Source organism: Eschrichtius robustus, chromosome 19 (assembly GCF_028021215.1).
Source record: "Eschrichtius robustus isolate mEscRob2 chromosome 19, mEscRob2.pri, whole genome shotgun sequence".
NCBI classification, from domain to species: domain Eukaryota; kingdom Metazoa; phylum Chordata; class Mammalia; order Artiodactyla; family Eschrichtiidae; genus Eschrichtius; species Eschrichtius robustus.
In genome coordinates, this window is record NC_090842.1 from 59,717,114 (window position 1) to 59,736,020 (window position 18,907).

General features: G+C 53.5%; 1 protein-coding gene across 2 annotated transcripts in view; it reads left to right on the forward strand.

Moving 5' to 3' along the window:
• NECTIN2 (nectin cell adhesion molecule 2) overlaps nt 1–17,488 on the forward strand; it is a 28,303-nt gene extending 10,815 nt beyond the window's left edge. The window contains exons 2-9 of one of the 2 annotated variants that reach the window (XM_068528225.1): nt 977–1,372; nt 4,487–4,783; nt 6,053–6,170; nt 6,846–6,994; nt 13,395–13,548; nt 15,445–15,508; nt 15,655–15,741; nt 16,404–17,488. In XM_068528225.1, coding sequence (XP_068384326.1) covers nt 977–1,372; nt 4,487–4,783; nt 6,053–6,170; nt 6,846–6,994; nt 13,395–13,548; nt 15,445–15,508; nt 15,655–15,741; nt 16,404–16,667 — 1,529 coding nt within the window. In that variant the 3' untranslated portion in view covers nt 16,668–17,488. Of the gene's footprint in view, nt 1–976; nt 1,373–4,486; nt 4,784–6,052; nt 6,171–6,845; nt 6,995–10,659; nt 11,344–13,394; nt 13,549–15,444; nt 15,509–15,654; nt 15,742–16,403 lie in introns of those variants that run through there. The other variant, XM_068528226.1, reaches the window with a different exon arrangement.
• Nucleotides 17,489–18,907: the final 1,419 nt, after the last annotated feature.

The following is an 18,907-nucleotide window of genomic DNA, read 5'->3' on the forward strand; positions in this document are numbered from 1 at the left end:
TGCATTGGGTCTTCATTGCTGCATGCAGGCTTTAGTTGAGTCAAGTGGGGGATACTCTTTGTTGCGGCACGTGGCCTTCTCATTGCGGTGGCTTCTCTTGTTGTGGAGCATGGGCTCTAGGCACGCGGGTTTCGGTAGTTGTGGCACGCGGGCTCAGTAGTTGTGGCACGCGGGCTCTAGAATGCAGGCTCAGTAGTTGTGGCGCACAGGCTTAGTTGCTCCGCGGCATGTGGGATCTTCCCAGACCAGGGCTCGAACCCATGTCCCCGGCATTGGCAGGCGGATTCTTAACCACTGTGCCACCAGGGAAGCCCCGCCATTTATCTTCTAAGAAAAAGGAATACTACATAAAATAGATAACCAGCAAGGACCTATTGTATAGCACAGGGAACTATACTCGATATTTTGTAAAACCTATAAAGGAAAATAATCTGAAAAAGAATATACAATACACATATATGTATTGAGATATATATATAAACTGAATCACTGTGCTGTACACCTGAAACTAACACATTGTAAGTCAACTATACTTCAATAAAATAAAAATAAAATAGGGAATTCCCTGGCGGTCCAGTGGTTAGGACTCCAGGCTTTCACTGCCATGGCCTGGGTTCAATCCCTGGTGGGGGAACTAAGATCCCGCAAGCTATGCGGCATGGCATAAAATAAAATAAAATTTTAAAAAAATGTTTTAAATTTAAAGGAATACTACATAACCACAATTTAATCATCACACCTAAGATCATGAATGGTAATTCCATAATCATATGTCATCTAGCCTGGACACAAATGTCCCTAGTTTTCCTCAAACTGTCTTTCTGGCTGGCCTTTTGGGAATTGGGATTTCATAAAGATTCCTGCATTGCATTGCGGGTCTGCATTTCAGGGGGCAGCCCCTCAGTGATGGCCCGGCCTGGCCCGGAGGTGTCTGGGTCCTTCACTGACCCGACCTCTCTCTCTCCTCTCTCCGCAGGAGCCCAGGATGTGCGAGTTCGGGCCGCAGCCGAGGTGCGGGGCCACCTGGGGGACACCGTAGAGTTGCCGTGCCACCTGCTGCCCCCAGCGCCTGAAATCCGAGTGTCACAGGTGACGTGGCTGCGCCTGGACGCGCCTGAGGGTAATCAGAACGTGGCCATCTTCCACCCCCTGTATGGTCCCAGCTTCCCCAGCCCGAAACCTGGCAAGGAGCGGCTGTCCTTCGTCAATGCCGGGCAGAGCACCGGGGCCGGGCAAGGCACAGAGCTGGAGGTGCGGGACGCCACGCTGGCCCTCCGGGGGCTGACGGTGGAGGACGAGGGCAACTACACCTGCGAGTTTGCCACCTTCCCCCGGGGCACCAGTCGGGGAGTGACCTGGCTCAGAGTCATAGGTGAGCAGGGGTGGGGGCAGGGCTGCAACGAAGTGGGAGAGTCCGGGGGTGCAATGCGCGAGAGCCCCTCACCGGCCTGTTTCTCCTCTTTAGCTGTGATATCGACCTTGTCCGTGATCTTCAGCCAATGGGCAGCTATTCATTAAGCACCTACTGTTTGCCACACGCTGTTCTGCAAGTTGGAGAGACAGCCGGCAACAAGCATTCAGCAAATTGAGTACCTACTCTGTGCCAGGCACTATGCTAGGCTCTAGGGATAAAGCAGTGAGGAAGACAGCACTCCCTGCCCTCCTGGAGCTTAGACTCCAAACAAAGGAGTAGATAACATAAATAAGAAAAATAAGAGTGAGTCAGGTGGTTATAGGTGCTTCAGAAGTTGGAGGGGAGCAGGTTACAATTGTAAGCAAGGGTGGTCTGGTGCTAACCCAAACTAGGAGGTGAGGGAGCCCTGCAGGTCTAGGGAAGAGAGTTTCAGGCAGTGGGAATAGCAAGTGCAAAGGCCCTGAGGCAGGGCACACCTGGAATGTCTGAGGAAGAGCAAGGAAGTCAGTGTGGCTGGAGATGCATGAATGGAGGAAAGTAGAAGGAGGCGAGGTTGAGGAGGTGATGGGAGAGCACAGATCACAGCCTCATGGACCACGTGAAGATTTTGGCTTTTGCCTTGAGAAAACAAGAGCTACAGGAAGTTCTGAACAGAAGAGGGATGTGATCTGGCTTGGGTTTTCACAGGCTCCTTCTGGCTATGTGGTGGGTGAGGGTGGAGGCTGGGAGACCACAAAGGAAGTGACGGCATAAGTCCAGGTGGGAGGTGATGGCAACTAGACCAAGATGGAGGCAGTGGGGGTGATGGGAAGAGATTGGATTCTGGAAATATTTTAGAGGTTAAGCCAGAGAATAATCAATTTGGCAAAGAAAGGAAACACCAGGATGTTGCAATACTCAGAGTGAGGGCCCCAGTGGACTCATTTAGATAGAACGGTCAGCAAAATCCTCTTCGTCGAGTCCCAAAGTGTAAGCAGGAGCCACCCTCGGGGACACGTCCACGGGCAGAGGAATGAATGCCCAAGCAGAGGGAACAGCCTATGCTTACGCTGGGACATGAGAGCCAGCTTGGCATGTTCTAGAAAGGAGGCTGGTGGGGCTGGTGGCAAGGGCTTGAGTGACCCTCAACAAGGCAAGAAAACCGACAGGGTCATGACGATTGCATGGGCCTCATAGACAGAGGCCAGGTGGCTCGACTTCATCTGAATTTTTTTTTTTTTTTTTGCTACGCCGCTCAGCTTCCAGGATCTTAGTTCCCCGACCAGGGATTGAACCCATACCTTTGGCAGTGAAAGCTTGGAGTCCTAACCACTGGACCACCAGGGAATCCCCTTTATCTGAAATATTATTTGGAGCCATCAGAGGATTTCAAACCATAAGAGCACCTTGACCAGGCTCTTGAAATTGCTTTAAAAAGATGACTGGCTGCTGTGTGTGGGCCCATCAGAGGGGTAGACAAAGGTAGAGGGAAGCAAGGAGACCAGGTGAGAGGAGGCACTGGCTTGGAAGGGGGAAGAAGCAGGAGGGGAGGGGAGTGGAATAAAGAGAGAAGTGGAATAAAGTGAAATAATCACACTTTTAAGAGATAGAAGGTGCTTGTCTGTGAATTAAGGGAGGAGGAGGATCAAGAACTCCCAGCCTTCTGGTCCAGCAGGAAGGTGACCCGCACAACCACTTGGCGAAATGGGGAAGACTTAGGGAAGGCGTCTTTTTGAAGATGCTATTTCTTGCTAAATCTTGGCAATCCCCTGGGATCCCATCTTCCCCCGGCAACTCCACAGAAGCCACGTCACTCTGGACACTTTATCTCCCCCACTCTCAGCCCCAGAGAGTTGGGGAAGTGTACCCTGTACTGTCCCTCAGAACACACTTCCCTTCCCAAGGGGCCCCAAAACCACAGTTGTTTTGCATAAGGCACAGCTCTTCTCCCCACTCATCCCTCACAAAGGTCTCTCTTCTGCAATCATTTGTTCTATTCAAGAGATGCGTAGAGAGCACCTGCCGTGCACCAGGTGCCCACAAAAGTGCAGAACAGAACAGTGAAGCCTCCGCTTTCTTGGGGAGTCAGATGTCAGGGAAGTTTCCTTGAGGAAGTGAGGCTGGGATCTGGAGGAGGAGGAAGGTAAGACAAGGAGAAGGGATGCCAGAGCACTCCAGGCAGTGCAAGTCGCTAAGACCCTGCAGTGGGTGGGAGTGGGGATGGGGTGGGTGTGCCTGGAGCTGTCATAGGACTGATGGGAGGGTGATCAGGGAGGATGTGGGGAGGCCCGTCAGAGACTTTGGTGGTCAGGAGAGAATGCAGGAAGGATAGGAAAGGAGAGGAAGGCAGTGCCACGTTGAGAAGCTCAGGAGATATCCAGGTGGAGAGATCCAGGAGGCAGCTAGAGACGCCTCCTGGATCTCTCCACCTGGTGGAGAACTCCGGTGTCAGAACTCAGGTGTCTGGTTATGGGCACACATTAGTAACTGTGGGTTGTCATTATTATTCCTCGTGGAGGTTTACCCTGCCTAATATTTTTCCATGTTTTCCAGGAGGATGAGTGAAAAGGGCAAAAAATTTCCAGCTGTGGGAAGCTCCATTGCCTTTATCCCACTTCTGGCACCACAATCTAATGGTGATTAAAGGGAAAGAAGTTGGAGGGCTTTTCAGCTGGACCTTTGAACCTCATTATTCTGCTTTGGCTTTTCTTTTAAAATCTCGGCCTCTTCCAGACTTGTGGACATTGTCTGTTTTTCTAGCAGAGCAGAACAGAAAATATAATGGCTAATACTTAGATAACACAGTGAGTGTCAAGTACCGTCCAAAGTGCTTTACATATCAATTTATTTAATCTGTACAACAATCCTATGTGGTGGGTACTATGATTATCCCCACTTTACAAAAGAGGAAACTGAGGTACAGAGTTGGGAAATGACTTGCCCAAAGCCATGCAGCTGCAAAGCAGCAAAGCAGCAAAGCTGGGAATTAAACCCAGGCAGCTGGGGCTTAACTGCTCAGCTCCACTGCTGAGGTGTTTGTTGAATGACTCTAGGTGTGGAGTGACCCACGCTGCCCTCTGTTCCTTTCCCTAGCCCAGCCCCAGAACCATGCCGAAACACAAGAAGTCACACTCAGTCTGGATCCTGTACCCGTGGCCCGCTGTGTCTCCACGGGCGGCCGGCCACCTGCCCGAGTCTCCTGGCTCTCATCCTTGGATGGAGAGGCCAGAGAGAGCCAGGTGTCAGGACCCCTGCCTGGTACAGTCACCGTCACCAGCCGCTTCACCTTGGTACCCTTGGGCCAAGCAGATGGTGTCAAGGTCACCTGCAAAGTGGAGCACGAGAGCTTTGAGGAGCCAGTTCTGCTGCCTGTGACCCTCTCTGTGCGCTGTGAGTGCATCAGGATGTGACCACACCCCCAATACTGTCTACACCGGCTTCTCTAGGGCACCGTATACACTATCCCTGAGTGTTGTCTACATTGGCATTCTGGGTCAAATTCTGCACTGCCTTCCTGCCCATTGTCTACACTGGCTTCCCGGGACAACATCTGCACACTGCCCCCTCATTGTCTATACTGGCTTCCCTAGGCTCTCACCTTGCTGCCACAATCAATGGTAAATCAGAATGGGTTTGCAAGGGTCGGTATTATACATTTCTTCCCAATTCCACATCCAGTGAAGTCTTACCGGTAGCTTCAATCAGCCGTGTGGAGTATTTACACCAAGGAAATTGGCAGACACCTCAAATCAGGGCTATTCTATTTTTTTTTTCCCCTCCGTTGTCAGAGAGCCAGTTTACCAGCACACAACTGCACCCAGCAATCTTTTCTGGCTCTCGTGGACCCCAGTTGACACTGCTCCCTCACTGTCTATATCCACTACTCTGTCTACACTACCCAACCCAATATTGTCTACATACACACCCCCATTCATACTGTCTAAATTGGCTCCCTGGACACTGTCTATACTGACTCTCCTGGGGCCTCTACACCTACTTCTGCCCCCCAGTGTAATCACATTGGCCCCTCTGGACCCTATCAACATAATATGTGTTTTGTTGTTGTTGTTGTTTTGGCCACTCTGTGGATTAAACCCGGGGCCACGGCAGTGAAAGAGCCGAGTCCTAACCACTGGACCGCCAAGGAATTCCCCGCTGTACGCTGTCAGTATCAACTCCTTCTGATATGTTCTGTGCTAGCCCTTCCCCAAACTGCTTACACCAACACTGCCTAATATTACCCAGAGAGGCTCCCGCTGGCACTCTTCCCACAGACCCTGCCAAACAGTTACTTTAGCAGCTTTTCCAGCCACTGTCCCATCATACCCCATACCCCAACTCAGCATTTTCTATACTAGTTCCCCAGACAATGCCTTCAGTTAAACTAACTCCCTTATCTACTCTGGGCATGTCAGAAATGACACACATTATCTCGAGTGGCTCCCTCGGGCGCTGCCGCAACGAACAGTAACTTCCTCAGAATGACCCTCAGCCGCGTCCCTGGACAGTGTCTGTACAGCCCGGATTGATTTGCCCCACGCATTCGCCATGGGTCCGCCTCCTGCCAGCCCATTTCTTTAGGATTCTTATCTATCTGCTCACCCATCACCCCTTTTGGGATTCTCCCTGTCACTGAGCCAGTCCCCCCATTTCCTCCAGACCCCCCTGAGGTCTCCATATCCGGCTATGATGACAACTGGTATGTCGGCCGTAGTGAGGCCTCCCTGAACTGTGACGTCCGCAGCAAACCGGAGCCCACAGGCTACGACTGGAGCACGTGAGTCCTGTTTGGACCCAGACTCCTGGGTCTGAGGGGGGAGGGGCCGGGGGCCTGGATCCTGGGTCTGAGGGGGGAGGGGCCGGGGGCCTGGATCCTGGGTCTGAGGGGGGAGGGGCCGGGGGCCTGGATCCTGGGTCTGAGGGGGGAGGGGCCGGGGGTCTGGATCCTGGGTCTGAGGGGGGAGGGGCCGGGGGTCTGGATCCTGGGTCTGAGGGGGGAGGGGCCGGGGGTCTGGATCCTGGGTCTGAGGGGGGAGGGGCCGGGGGTCTGGATCCTGGGTCTGAGGGGGGAGGGGCCGGGGGTCTGGATCCTGGGTCTGAGGGGGGAGGGGCCGGGGGTCTGGATCCTGGGTCTGAGGGAGGAGGGGCCGGGGGCCTGGATCCTGGGTCTGAGTGGGGAGGGGCCGGGGGTCTGGATCCTGGGTCTGAGGGAGGAGGGGCCGGGGGCCTGGATCCTGGGTCTGAGGGAGGAGGGGCAGGGGGCCCAGACTACTGTGTCGTGAGAGGAACACCGGCGACCCGAAACCGTGAGTCCTCCAGGAGGAGGGAGCTCGCAGTTTGGGGTGTTAAGGAGTAAGTTCCAGGTCCGTAGAGCCTGGCTCCTGAGCGCTGTCAGACCTGTACTCCCCATGGACCATGCTGTCCTTCTCATGTGACCCCCCAAACCCCCCAGGACTTCAGGCGTCTTCCCAGCCTCAGCAGTAGCCCAGGGCCCCAAGCTGATCGTCCACTCGGTGGACCGGCTCTTCAACACCACCTTCATCTGCACCGTCACCAACGCCGTGGGCACGGGCCACGCTGAGCAGGTGGTCCTAGTTCGAGGTAAGCGGGTCTTGGGGATGGTGTGTACGACTGGGTCTGCTCCCCAAGTGTTCCTCCCTTCTGGGTTCTGGGGCTGCACTGGAGGAGGCTGCGCCGCCGACCTGGGGAGAATTCAGACCCGCCTCAATGATGGGAGGGGGCCGGTGTGGCTTGCCCCCAGGTGGGATCTGATTGGGGTGACAGGGTAGGCGCTGACAGAGGAGTTAGGACGTTGAGACCTGCGCTGGGGTCTTCCTAGAAAGCAGAGGCCTGGGAAGGGTCTTCAGGGAGAGATCCAGGGACATTGGCCTGGCCTCCAGCCAGTGAGACACGCCCACAGAATTGCACAACAAACAGTCACGTGAGGGCAGCTAGACAAACACTCGGAAACAATGGACTTCTTACAGTGAGGGCTGGTCAGTATGACCCAGAAACCAGTTTGAGTGTGTGTTGGGATGTTTGTGTTTCTAGAGATGGTATTTTGGATTTGTTTTGCTTTGCTTTGTTTTTTGGTTTTTTATGGCCTACTACTCGGCTTGCGGGATCTTAGTTCCCCGACCAGGGATCGAACCCACGGCAATGAAAGTGTGGAGTCCTAACCACTGGACTGCCAGGGAATTCCCTGGAGGTGGTATTTTGGAAATGGTGGCTGATGTGTCTGTGGGTCAAAAGTTCTCTGAGTCTCCACGATGGGAACTCAAAAACACAGATAAGACCCAAGACACGTAGCTGGAGAGGAAAAAAATAAAGCCCAGGTTCGGGCTGATGGAAGTGGGGTCGCAATCGCAACTGTAGCCCGGGAGGCTTAGAGGGAGGCAGGGGGCCTCAGGGGGTGGGAGGAGAGCCCCCTCAGAAACACAACCAAAGACAAACTCATAGGCATCGGTGTGAAGACAGACACACCCACACCTGGAGACAGACGGAAGCAGGCCCCCTTACTGAGATGATCATAACACACACACACACACCTGGAAAGACACCCAAATGAAAACGGATCCCTCTTGAGGAATTCAGACACTCGCCGGGGAGATATGATGTAGCTACTCAGAAACAGTGTCACAGACCACACACCCAGAGAGACTGTTGGCCCGCCTTCAGCGCATCTGACACGCTCAGGTGCACAAACACACACACCTGGAGGCAGACACCATCACGCAGACATGCTAGAAGCAAAAAGAACCGCGGGCAGCAACAATTCCACGCGCGGAAATATCATCGCTCACACACAGATGCTGAGAAGGTAACTCGAAGACGTTCTCAAGTGCACACCCTCGGAAACTCCAAAAACCCCATTGTGGAGATTCTCTTTCAACAAACCATCATCTGACAAGTATTTGCTGAGGTTTCCTCTTGGCCAGGCATTCTCCTCAATGTGGGGAATACAATGGTGACCCAGTCTCAGTCCCTGCCCTCAAAGGAATAGCCGGACGAGGGTCAGCTCCACCCACCCAGCGAGGTGCCCAACTGGAAATACACCCCCTGAACCTCTATCCCAGATACTCACCGGAGAAACTGGTCTCCCCACCAGCACTGGGTCAGTAGGCACCTCTGTGGGGTGGAGCCTGCAGAACACAGGCGGGATCACACTTGAGGGCCATCGGAGGAAGACAGAGCCACGAGAGCATGGACACCCCCCCCGAAACACCCAGAAACCCCAGGGATATCCACCACTGGAAACCCCAAAGCGAACACACTGGGTTCAGATTTCAGCCTTGGGTGATACTCACCAAGTGAAACACGCATACTCAGAGCCCCATCAGGAACCTGGGCGCTTGGGGGCTGCGGGTAATGCACACAGAATCACACCCCCAGAGACTCTCCCAGTGGTAACCACAGACCCGCAGACAGTCAAAAGCTTCATTGCAAAGACATGCACCTACGGACGGACGCCAACAAACGTGGGGACACCCTCTGAGCACCCTAGAAATCATCACGGGCAGTGAGTGTGCCAACAGGTGGCCTTGCCCAGAGAGGAGATTCACTCACGGCTCTTGGCAGGGTCACGTCAGAGGGTCTCAGAGACACCTCACCTTCCCATGCGCACACAGACCCGCACACGCTCTCACGCTCGGTTTGGGGTTCACACCAGCGAAAACACAGGCAAGGCCACAGGCTAGACATTGCTTCAGAGAATTTCTGACCCACAGACAGGAACACGTTCACCCACCATCTCCAAATTATCATCTCCAGTAACACAGACACACGTTCCGACACGTGCGAAAACTGGTCTCCAGACTTCACTGAAAGAAATCTTTCCCATCTCCAGGGTACAGGTATAGGAATATATTCCCCCTAAAAAGTGTCACAAAATACTACTTACCCTTCATACTTGAGGTAAACTTTTTCTGTTCTATTTTGTTTTACTGCTGCTTGTGAGTCACCAGACTGATCTGACAGCCCGCTAGGTCGTGACCCCCCACTTTTGGAAAACATTCAGAAACAGATGCCTGGGTCGCAGCCCCTCTGGTGTGCAGAGGCGCGGGGAGGGGAGGGTCAGGCGTAAGTGGACCCTCCCCATCCCCCCCCCACCCCGGTCTCTCCCAATCACACCCTGCATGCAGGGGTGGGGGAAGCGGGGGCGTCTGATAAGATGCCAATTGCATCCATGTCTATCCCTGTTGTGGGGCCCGGACGCCCCCTCCCTCATCCTCACTCCTCCCCGCTTAGGGCTCCCTGGCTTCCTTCTCCGCCCGACCCCAGCCCCCATCCTCCCCCAGACCCCTCCCCTCCCGCAAGCTCAGCCCCTGCTGGGAGAGGAAACCGGGACTGTGGGCTTCAGGAGCCCCACTTGCCACAATGGGGACACGTGCTCCCAGCTGCTCCCGCTCCCGGGGGAGGAATTACCAGGAGGCCCCTCGCCCTTCTCAATCCCCTTTCTCTCAAGTGCAAAGAGCTTTGGAATCAGACAGTCTCACGCTCAAATCTAGGCTGCCTCTTCCTGGCTGGATCAGCCCCAAGATTCCGTGACGCTGACCTCAGAGCTTCTGGGAGGGGGTCTCAAACTCAGGTGCCTACAGGGTCCTGGCGAGTGACCGGGGTGGCCAGGTGTGGAACTCTGTCCCCTTCAGAGTCACCAGCCTGACTCAGCCACAGCCCATCACCAGGTGGAGGAGATGAAAGTTTAGTGTTGCCAGATCTGATTTTTTTTTTTTTTTTTTTTTTTAAATTTTTTGGCCGTGCCTTATGGCATGCAGGATCTTAGTTCCCCCACCAGGGATTGAAGCCACGCCCCCTGCAGTGGAAGCGCGGTGTCTTAACCACTGGACCGCCAGGGAAGTCCCTGGGATCTGATTTGTTTTTTCCCTCTAAAAGAAATCTGGAATTTGCGGTGAAATGGCCTAGTGCTTTAAATGTTAGCTAGCAAGTTTAATTTTGGTTTTTTGTTGGTTGATTGGTTGGTTTTCTATTTTGTTAGCAAGTTTAATCTGGGGGAGACGCTGTGCAGGTGTAAGGAGATCCATCTGGGGGCCACCCATTGGCAACCCCTCCACATACAAAGCGCCCAGCCTGTAGCGAAGAGGGAACGGGCTCTCCCTTCCCTCCACCTTCTTCTGCCCAAGTTGAGTCACCTCCCTAGTTCCCATCACTGCCCTGCTGTGTCCTGGGTCCCCCCCTCCCCACTCCCAGATGTATCCTCTTGACCTCGTGTCTCCCTTTCTCTCTCACCCCTTCTTCTCTCTCCTCAGACAACCCCCGGGCCTCGCCCCGAGACGTGGGTCCAGTGGTATGGGGGGCTGGTGGGGGGATACTGCTGGTGCTGCTGCTTCTGGCTGGGGGGTCCTTGGCCTTCATCCTGCTGAGGGTGAGGAGAAGGAGGAAGAGTCCAGGAGGAGGAGGAGACGGCAGCGGAGGAGGGTCCTACGATCCGAAAACTCAGGTGTTTGGGAATGGGGGTCCCGTCTTCTGGACGCCAACTGCCCCTGGTCCCCTGCAGCCAGAGGGCAAAGACGAGGAGGACGAGGAGGAAGAGGAGGACAAGGCAGAGAAAGACCTCATGTTGCCTCGGCCCCCGGCACTCGAGGACGACATGGAGTCCCAGCTGGACGGCTCCCTCATCTCCCGGCGGGCAGTTTATGTGTGACCCCAAGACAGGCAGACAGCCAAGGGTCCCAGACTGGTTGAACTTGTTTGTCCGGACGACACTGGAGTTCAAAGCTACCTCCCACTTCCTTTCCTGGGATGTGGAGGGAGGTGGACTGTCACACACTGGACTTCTGTCTCCAGGGCTGCATGGGGCAGGGGGGCCCCCCACCCTGGGGAGCTCGGGAATGGGGACCCACAGCACCCTCCCTCCCAGAGACTCGATTTGGGCTCCAGCCTGCTCTGGCCCCATGACACTCAGGAGTTAATAAACACCTTGGAGGAAAACATTGGGGGTGTCTTGTAATACATCGGACCCCCTCCTTGGGGGGGTGGGACAGGGACTGCCTGGTCCCAGGGGTGGGCCCTGGAGACTGGGAGCCTGGTGGAGGCTAGACTTGGTGAGGCTGGGGTTGGGGGCCGGCGGGGGTGGGCTCTGGTCACTTGGGTCCTTGAAGGACACATTGGATGCCCGAGACACCTAAGGCCAGTGGGACTAGGAACTGGGCTTAGAGGCTGGTGCTTGGACTCAGGAGTTCCAGGACAGAGGCTGCCTTCCTGGGTGGAGTGGCCAGACTGGCGGGAGAACTGAGCTCCCCGGGAGAGCGGGGCTGGGATCCTGGACTTATGGGCCCTTGAAGGTGGGGAGGTGCTGTGATCTGATCCTCTGAGGGCAGCTCAGACCCGACCTCCCAGAGCTTGCTGAGGATACTGGGAGGGAGGACTGCCCCTTCATTCTCGGGGCCCTGAGGGGATGGGGCAGGTGGGGTTGCTGAGAAACCAGGAAAGTCCCACCTCTGGAAGACACGGCCGTGGCCTTTCTACCTCCTTTGTGTTCCCTTGTCCCCAGGCTGTGCCCAAGGGGATTTTCAGTGATTCAGAGGGAGGGGCTGCAGCTCTGTATCCTTCTCACTCCCCCCAACCATTAGAAAATCTCCCAAACCCGGGCTGGGGACTGCGGTGGAGGCATGGAGAGGGGCTTGGTGAGCCCATTTCTTCCACCTGCATTGCCTTCCACTCACGGTGTGGGGACACCGCGGTGACTCGGGCAGAGCTTGCCCTGTCCTCCCGGATGTGCAGTCAACAACGGGAATAGCAGCAATTTTAGGGTGAGCGTGTGTAGACCGAGCAGCATTTACTCTGATATTCCACCGCGCTCTGAAGCCCTCCAGAGGATGCCAGGCTATGTAACAGGAAGTTGTGGAAATCGGATAGTCCAGGGATCCAGGCAGCATTCCCACCGGCAGCTTTCTCTCTGCATCTGTGTAGTGGGGTTGATGGAAGGGGGAAGCCTGTGGATGGGGCTTTGGCACACATGTTATTTCCCTTAGTTGTTTACTGTCTGTACCACCCTGTCGGGGCCCCCCCCCCCCCCGCCCCCACCTCCTCCCACAATGGGAGGGTAGTGCCAGGAGGGCAGGGGCGGGAAATTGGCTGATCTGGCAGACAGTAGGTCCCTGAGTGTCCCTGCTGGGCCCCTCCTTACATGTCTAGAAAAACACCAACTGTGTGCCAGACCCCACCCCTTGGAGCGTGCAGTGTGGAAATTGGCAAGTAAACAGGTAATTGCTCCAAAAACGATTCAGGAAGTGGGAAGTGTTACAAAGGAGAGGCCCAGGGGGTCATGGGCTTCTCTCCACCCCTTTTCCTGTTAGGTTACAGGAGCTATGATCCTCTGCCTAGGATGACTCCATTCTATGTAACGAATGAGGGGGTCTGATCCCAAATCCAGAATCACACCCCGCCCCCCAATTTTTTGCCTTTTCGCTCCATTCCTCATCACCTCCCTTCCCTTAGCTGCACACTCTTGCATCATCATTCTGCTCTGGCCACGTGGCCTCCTTGCTGTCTTTAAAAACAACTTGAGGCTTCCTCCCCAGGACCTTTGCGCTGGCTGTTCGCTCTGCCTGGAATGCTCTCAGATTCTCATGGTTCACCCCCTACAGCTCCTTCAGGTCTTTGCTCAAATGTCACCTCACAGTAAGGCTCTCTCTGACTGCCCTTGAGGGCCCCTGCTCTGTCACTTATCACCTACCCTACTATACACTATTATCCTCTATCACTTACTATCACCTGGCATATTAGCTATTGTGTATATTTCTCTACTGGTGTCCTCCCTGCCCAACAAAACATTAGTCCAATGTGACTGGGACTTTTGTATGTTTTGTTCACCACTCTATCACACAACAAATGATCGGTAAGGATTAAGTGAATAAAAAGAATGTCCTCTGCCCTTGGGAAAAGAGGTAGGCAGGTGGGGGGTGACTTGGGAGGTGGGGCTGGGAATAAGGCACTGTGGCTTCCTCCTGGAGACTCCCTCACGCTGTCCCTCTTCTTGCAGAGACACCCAACACAGCAGGCGCAGGGGCCACAGGTGGCATCATTGGCGGCATCATCGCTGCCATCATTGCGACTGCTGTGGCCGCCACAGGCATCCTCATCTGCCGACAGCAGCGGAAGGAGCAGAGGCTGCAGGGGGCAGAGGAGGAGGAGGAGTGAGTGATGGGCCCTAAGAAGTGGATGAGGGAGGGGTCCCAGAACTGGGCACACAGAGTTGGGGAGGAGGCTGGGAGAAAGTCATCAGCAATGGCTGAGTGACCCAAAATGACCATGACTTAAATGGGGTGGAGAGGAGGGTTTATCTCTGTCTCCTAGAAATCATGGCTATGACAGTTCTGCTCTGTGACGTCATCAGAGCCCAGGCTCCTGCTATCTTTTTGCTCCACCTTCCCTAGCGTGTCACCTTCATTCACATTCCAAGATGGCTCCCCCCTCTTTTAGTGTTGTCTATGTACATGGCAACCAGACATGGCCATCCTGGCCTCAATGACCCCATTCCTGTCAGTGGGAAAGGGAAATGGAAATGTAGGGCAGTCGGCAGCCCTGTAAGGGAACCCATCACTTCCTCTCATTTCCCATTTCCCAGTGGCCTAGTCACATGGCTGCCTCAGCTGCAAAGGAAGCTGGGAAACGTAGTCTTTATTCTGGTGGCCATGTACCCAGCCAAAATCTCTATTACTATGAGAAAAGAGGAGCCTAGATATTGGGGGAAACTAGCCCCACTTCTCTGTGTAGAACACTTATGTGCCAGGCTTGACAAGATGTATGTTACATGTGTGATCTCAATGAAGCCTCACATCCATCCATTCATTCATTCATTCAATAGGTATTCAGAAAGTACCCACTTGGGGCAAGACCCTGAAAGCTAGGAACACAACGATGAGACAAACACTTAAAAGATGTCCAAAAAAATAAAATAAATTTAAAAAATAAAGAAAAGACGTCCACACACATAAACATATAATATCATGGAAACCTAAATTTTCAGATGGAGCTAAGGGTACCCATTTTCTCAAAGAGGAAACAGGTTCAGAGAGCTAAAATCACTTGCTGAAATTCATCCAGCAAGAAAGCATTTTGGGGGCAAAATGGTTCTGAAATAATATGACCCAGTGTGTTTGAGGGGGAACACTTGTTAAAAATGCACCTTCCTGGGCTTACACCAAACCTACTGAATCAGAACTTTTACAAGAAGGGCTTGGCATCTGTATTTATAACGAACTCCCTAAGATGCACAAGAAAGTTTGTGAACCACTGTCTTAATCACCTAGTCAATGCAAACCAACAACGTGCTGTTGATCTCTTCTTCTAAGCCCATGAGACCCAGTGGTGTCTGAGATGGCCCTGGCCCTGGCCTCCCAGGGTTCACAGTCTCAAGGAGACAGACCTGTTCCCAGACAGTGACAGTCCAGCATAGCCAGGGATGGGCTAGGGAAGCTGAGGGAGCTGGGAGAGGTTAGAGGGGGCACCTGACTCAGCCTGAAAGATCAGGGAGGGCTTCCTGGAGGCAGGGACATCTGAGCTGGGGATTGAAGGCATAGTAAGCCTCCAGCATTATTTTATATATATAGGATGCTCTGGTCTGAGGGTGTGTAGAATGAGGGAATTTAACATAGTTTGGGGGGCAGGAAAGCATTTCATTCATTTTTTTCATTCCCTCTTCTAACAAATATTTCCTGATATTCCTCATAGTGTGTTCTGGGAACACCATGTTGACAACACAGATCTCATTTTTTTTCCCTCACGTTGCTCACAGTGGGGTACAGTTGTTGAATGAGATCAGAAATAATATTTCAAATACAAACTCAGTAAGTGCCCTGTGAGGGACGTATAGGTAGATATGATCATATAACAGGAGTTCTGGATCCTCCTGGAGAGTCAGGAGGGCTTGCTGGAAGAAGAGAAATTCATGGGATGAGTAGGAGTCAGCTGGGTAAGGGGAGGTGGGTGATGGAAAGAGAGATCAGACAGAGGAAAGAACTGTGCAGTGGCCCTGGGGTAGAGGGCTTCTCAGGGCTTAGCCTTCACCTGACCTACCTCCTACCCCACAGCCTAGAGGGGCCTCCCTCATACAAGCCGCCGACTCCAAAGGCAAAGCTGGAGGAGCCGGAGATGGTGAGCACTTCCCCTGGAGCCCAGGCTGCCCCCACATCCCCACACCACTTTTGCCACTGAGGCCGGGGCTGGGAGGGGGGACTGGTGGGGAGAGGCTGTCTGGGAGGGGGGGTGGTCCTGACCTGTCCCTCTCTGTCGCATCGCAGCCCTCCCAGCTCTTCACCCTGGGGGCCTCGGAGCACAGCCCACTCAAGACCCCCTACTTTGATGCTAGTGTCTCGTGCGCTGAGCAGGTAGGAGCTCGGGAGAGGACAAGGGTGGGTTTGGCATCTGAGTTTAAGGGCCTCCTTACATAAGAGGTCAAGGACTAAAGGTTACAACTCAAGTTCAGAGCTGTATCTCTGGTCAGACCTTAGAGCTCTGAGATACATTTAGGATTCAGTGGGGGAGGTCATGGTTGTAAAAGTCCAAGGACATGGGGTGAGAGTTTTAAGTCATCCCATCAAAGAAGACTGGTTGAGTATCTCCATTTGCCAGACACTGTACCTGGAGCTGGGACAAGACAGACAGTCACTGCCCTCAGTGGCCTCCTGGAGATCAGAGGTTGGATGTTGAGTTTGAGACAAGTCAATTTTCAAGGGGCTATTTAGAGCTTAAGCTTAGGTCCAGATTGAAGTCAAAGGCTCATGGGGAAAGACTTGGGGTCAGTGATCAAAAGAAAAGGAGAGGCTCAGGATTAACAGGGTAGAGTCCATGCTCTGGGCTTTGAGTTAGGGACCAGCTGTATGATTGTCCCAGTTCAATATCAACCCAGGTGACAAGGGGTGACATAGGGTGAGGTCAGGTCTGGTTGGCATGGGGAGATGGTGATCAGGATTTGAGGGTCAAGGAGCAGAGTGGGATTCTGTGTCATGTTCAAGAGGTGACCTTGGGTTCATTCCCTCCCCATCCCCAGGAAATGCCTCGATACCATGAGCTTCCCACCTTGGAAGAACGGTCAGGGCCCCTGCTCCTGGGGGCCACGAACCTGGGGTCCCCCATGCTGGTGCCTCCAGGGCCGCCTGCTCTGGAGAGGGTTTCCCTGGATCTAGAGGACGATGAGGAGGAGGAAGACTATCTGGACAAGATCAACCCCATCTACGATTCCCTGTCCTACTCCAGCCCCTCTGAGTCCTACCAGGGCAAAGGCTTTGTCATGTCTCGGGCCATGTATGTGTAAGCCGCCATGGTCCTGGCCTCTCACCTCTCATTTTTTGATCCCTCAACTTTCTGCCAGGGATCTAGGGCCCCCTGATCTCTCGCTTGGCCACTGTCAGTTAACACACATGCATCTCATCTGTGACTTCTATCTTGGTGGCTCCACTGTGACGTCTAATCCATGATCTCTGACTCAGAGAAATGGGCCATGACAATGGAAAACTGATAACCTTATCTTAGGAGGGGCTGGAGAAGGTAGGTTTCTGCAAAACCTCTTACCCAAGCGGTCCTCAGACTGTGACCTTAGATTATACCTCTCATGTCCCACCATCTCCAGACTCCCCCCAAATCCCAAAGAAGACCCCAGACCTCTGAGTGGACCTCAGGCCGTCACTCCTAACAGCTCTGCTTGGGTGGGTGTTGGGGGCATCCTGTTGCTCAGACCTGAGCCCTCCAGGTGGCAGAGCCCCACTCGCCCAGTCCCCACCCTGTCCCCCAGTGGTGGGAGGGAGGGGATTCCCCAGCCCAAAGCAGAACTTGCCCATCTCCTCCCTCCTGCAGGCAGGAGTCTCAGGGTACAGACCCTTCCCTGAGCTCCCACTACCCCAATTCCTGTGTACAGAGAATTATGCCCCAACTCAGGGCTACATGGGGTGAGCTTCATGCAGAGTGGGCCTTGCTGACCCCAGCCTTCGGAGAATTTGCTGTTGCTTTGAAGACTACTGAGTCCTTTTACTCCTGCCCAGTGGGGTTGGACCCACCCACCTGGGTGGGGGGTGGAGAGTGGATCACCTGGGTCAGGGGTAGGGGATGTGATATTGTTTTGTAATACAGCATTTCCTACAAAATGAGTTTGTACTTTGACCAGGTCTCAACTCGTGTTTACTGTGGGCTGTGAAGGGGATGGGGGTGGAACAAAATGGGTAATGAATAGGGGGTCCAGGGCTTGAGGGAATCAGTAGACTAGAAGTCAAGATGGGTTACAGACATTAAGAAAAGGGCCAAAGATGTGAAAAAGAGAATTGAGGGGATAATGAGCAAAAATGCATAGCCAAAAACATAGTGATGGGTAATGGAAGGAGTGGGGAGGAGTCCAGGGCATTGTGATTAACGAAAAGGAATCTGCAACAGCAGTCTAATGGGTAATGGACCGAAATAAACGGAACAAAGTAGAAATAGCAGTAATTAAGTATGAGGGGCTCGGGCGTAATGAGTAAATGGCAATAAGAATAGGCCAAAGGCAAAATTATGAATAATGCTGTAATAGGAGCTCAGGGCGTGATGGGTAATAGGTCTGAAAGAATGAGCCAGGGGCAGAGGGATGAATAATGGAGAAATAGGGGCCGCAGGCATGATGGGCAATGGACCCAAAACCTTATGGCCAATTAAGAATTAGCTAAAAGGGCTTCCCTGGTGGCGCAGTGGTTGAGAATCTGCCCGCCAATGCAGGGCACACGGGTTCGAGCCCTGGTCTGGGAAGATCCCACATGCCGCGGAGCAACTAAGCCCGTGAGCCACAATTACTGAGCCTGCGTGTCTGGAGCCTGTGCTCCGCAACAAGAGAGGCCGCGACAGTGAGAGGCCCGCGCACCGCGATGAAGAGTGGCCCCCGCTTGCCGCAACTGGAGAAAGCCCTCGCACAGAAACGAAGACCCAACACAGCCATAAATAAGTAAATAAATAAGTAAATAAATAAATAAATAAATAAATAAATAGATAGATAGATAGATAGATAGATAAATAGATAAATAGATAAATAAATAAAATGTAAAAAAAAAAAGAAATTGAAAATTGTATTAAAAAAAAAAGAATTAGCTAAAAGAATTAGGGAAATGAACGGGCATAAATGGGCTAAAGGTAGTACAGGCAACCAAGGTGAAATGAATGGAGCAGAAGGCATGCTGGGTAATGGGACAGGAATGAATGGGCCAAAGATGGAAGACACAGTGACTGGGGCAAGGGTTGGGGGGAGAGAGAGCCAAAAGGCATGATGGGTAACGAAAGGGGTGGGTCTACGGCAACCGTCCAGTTAAATGGGTAAGGGGCATTGTGGGTAACAAGAAGCAGGACAGCGTTCACATAACGGGTTAGAATTCTCCCGTGGCACTGTGGGAAGGGCTAGCACTTCCGGCTTTCGGTGTGCGACTCCGGACTAGGAGGCCGCCCCTTTGCCGCGGTGCCTGGTGGGACGCGAGGCCTGACCTTGCTGCCCAGCAGCCTCTGCCGCGCAACCCACCTTTATCCGTGTCCCTTGACCCTGGC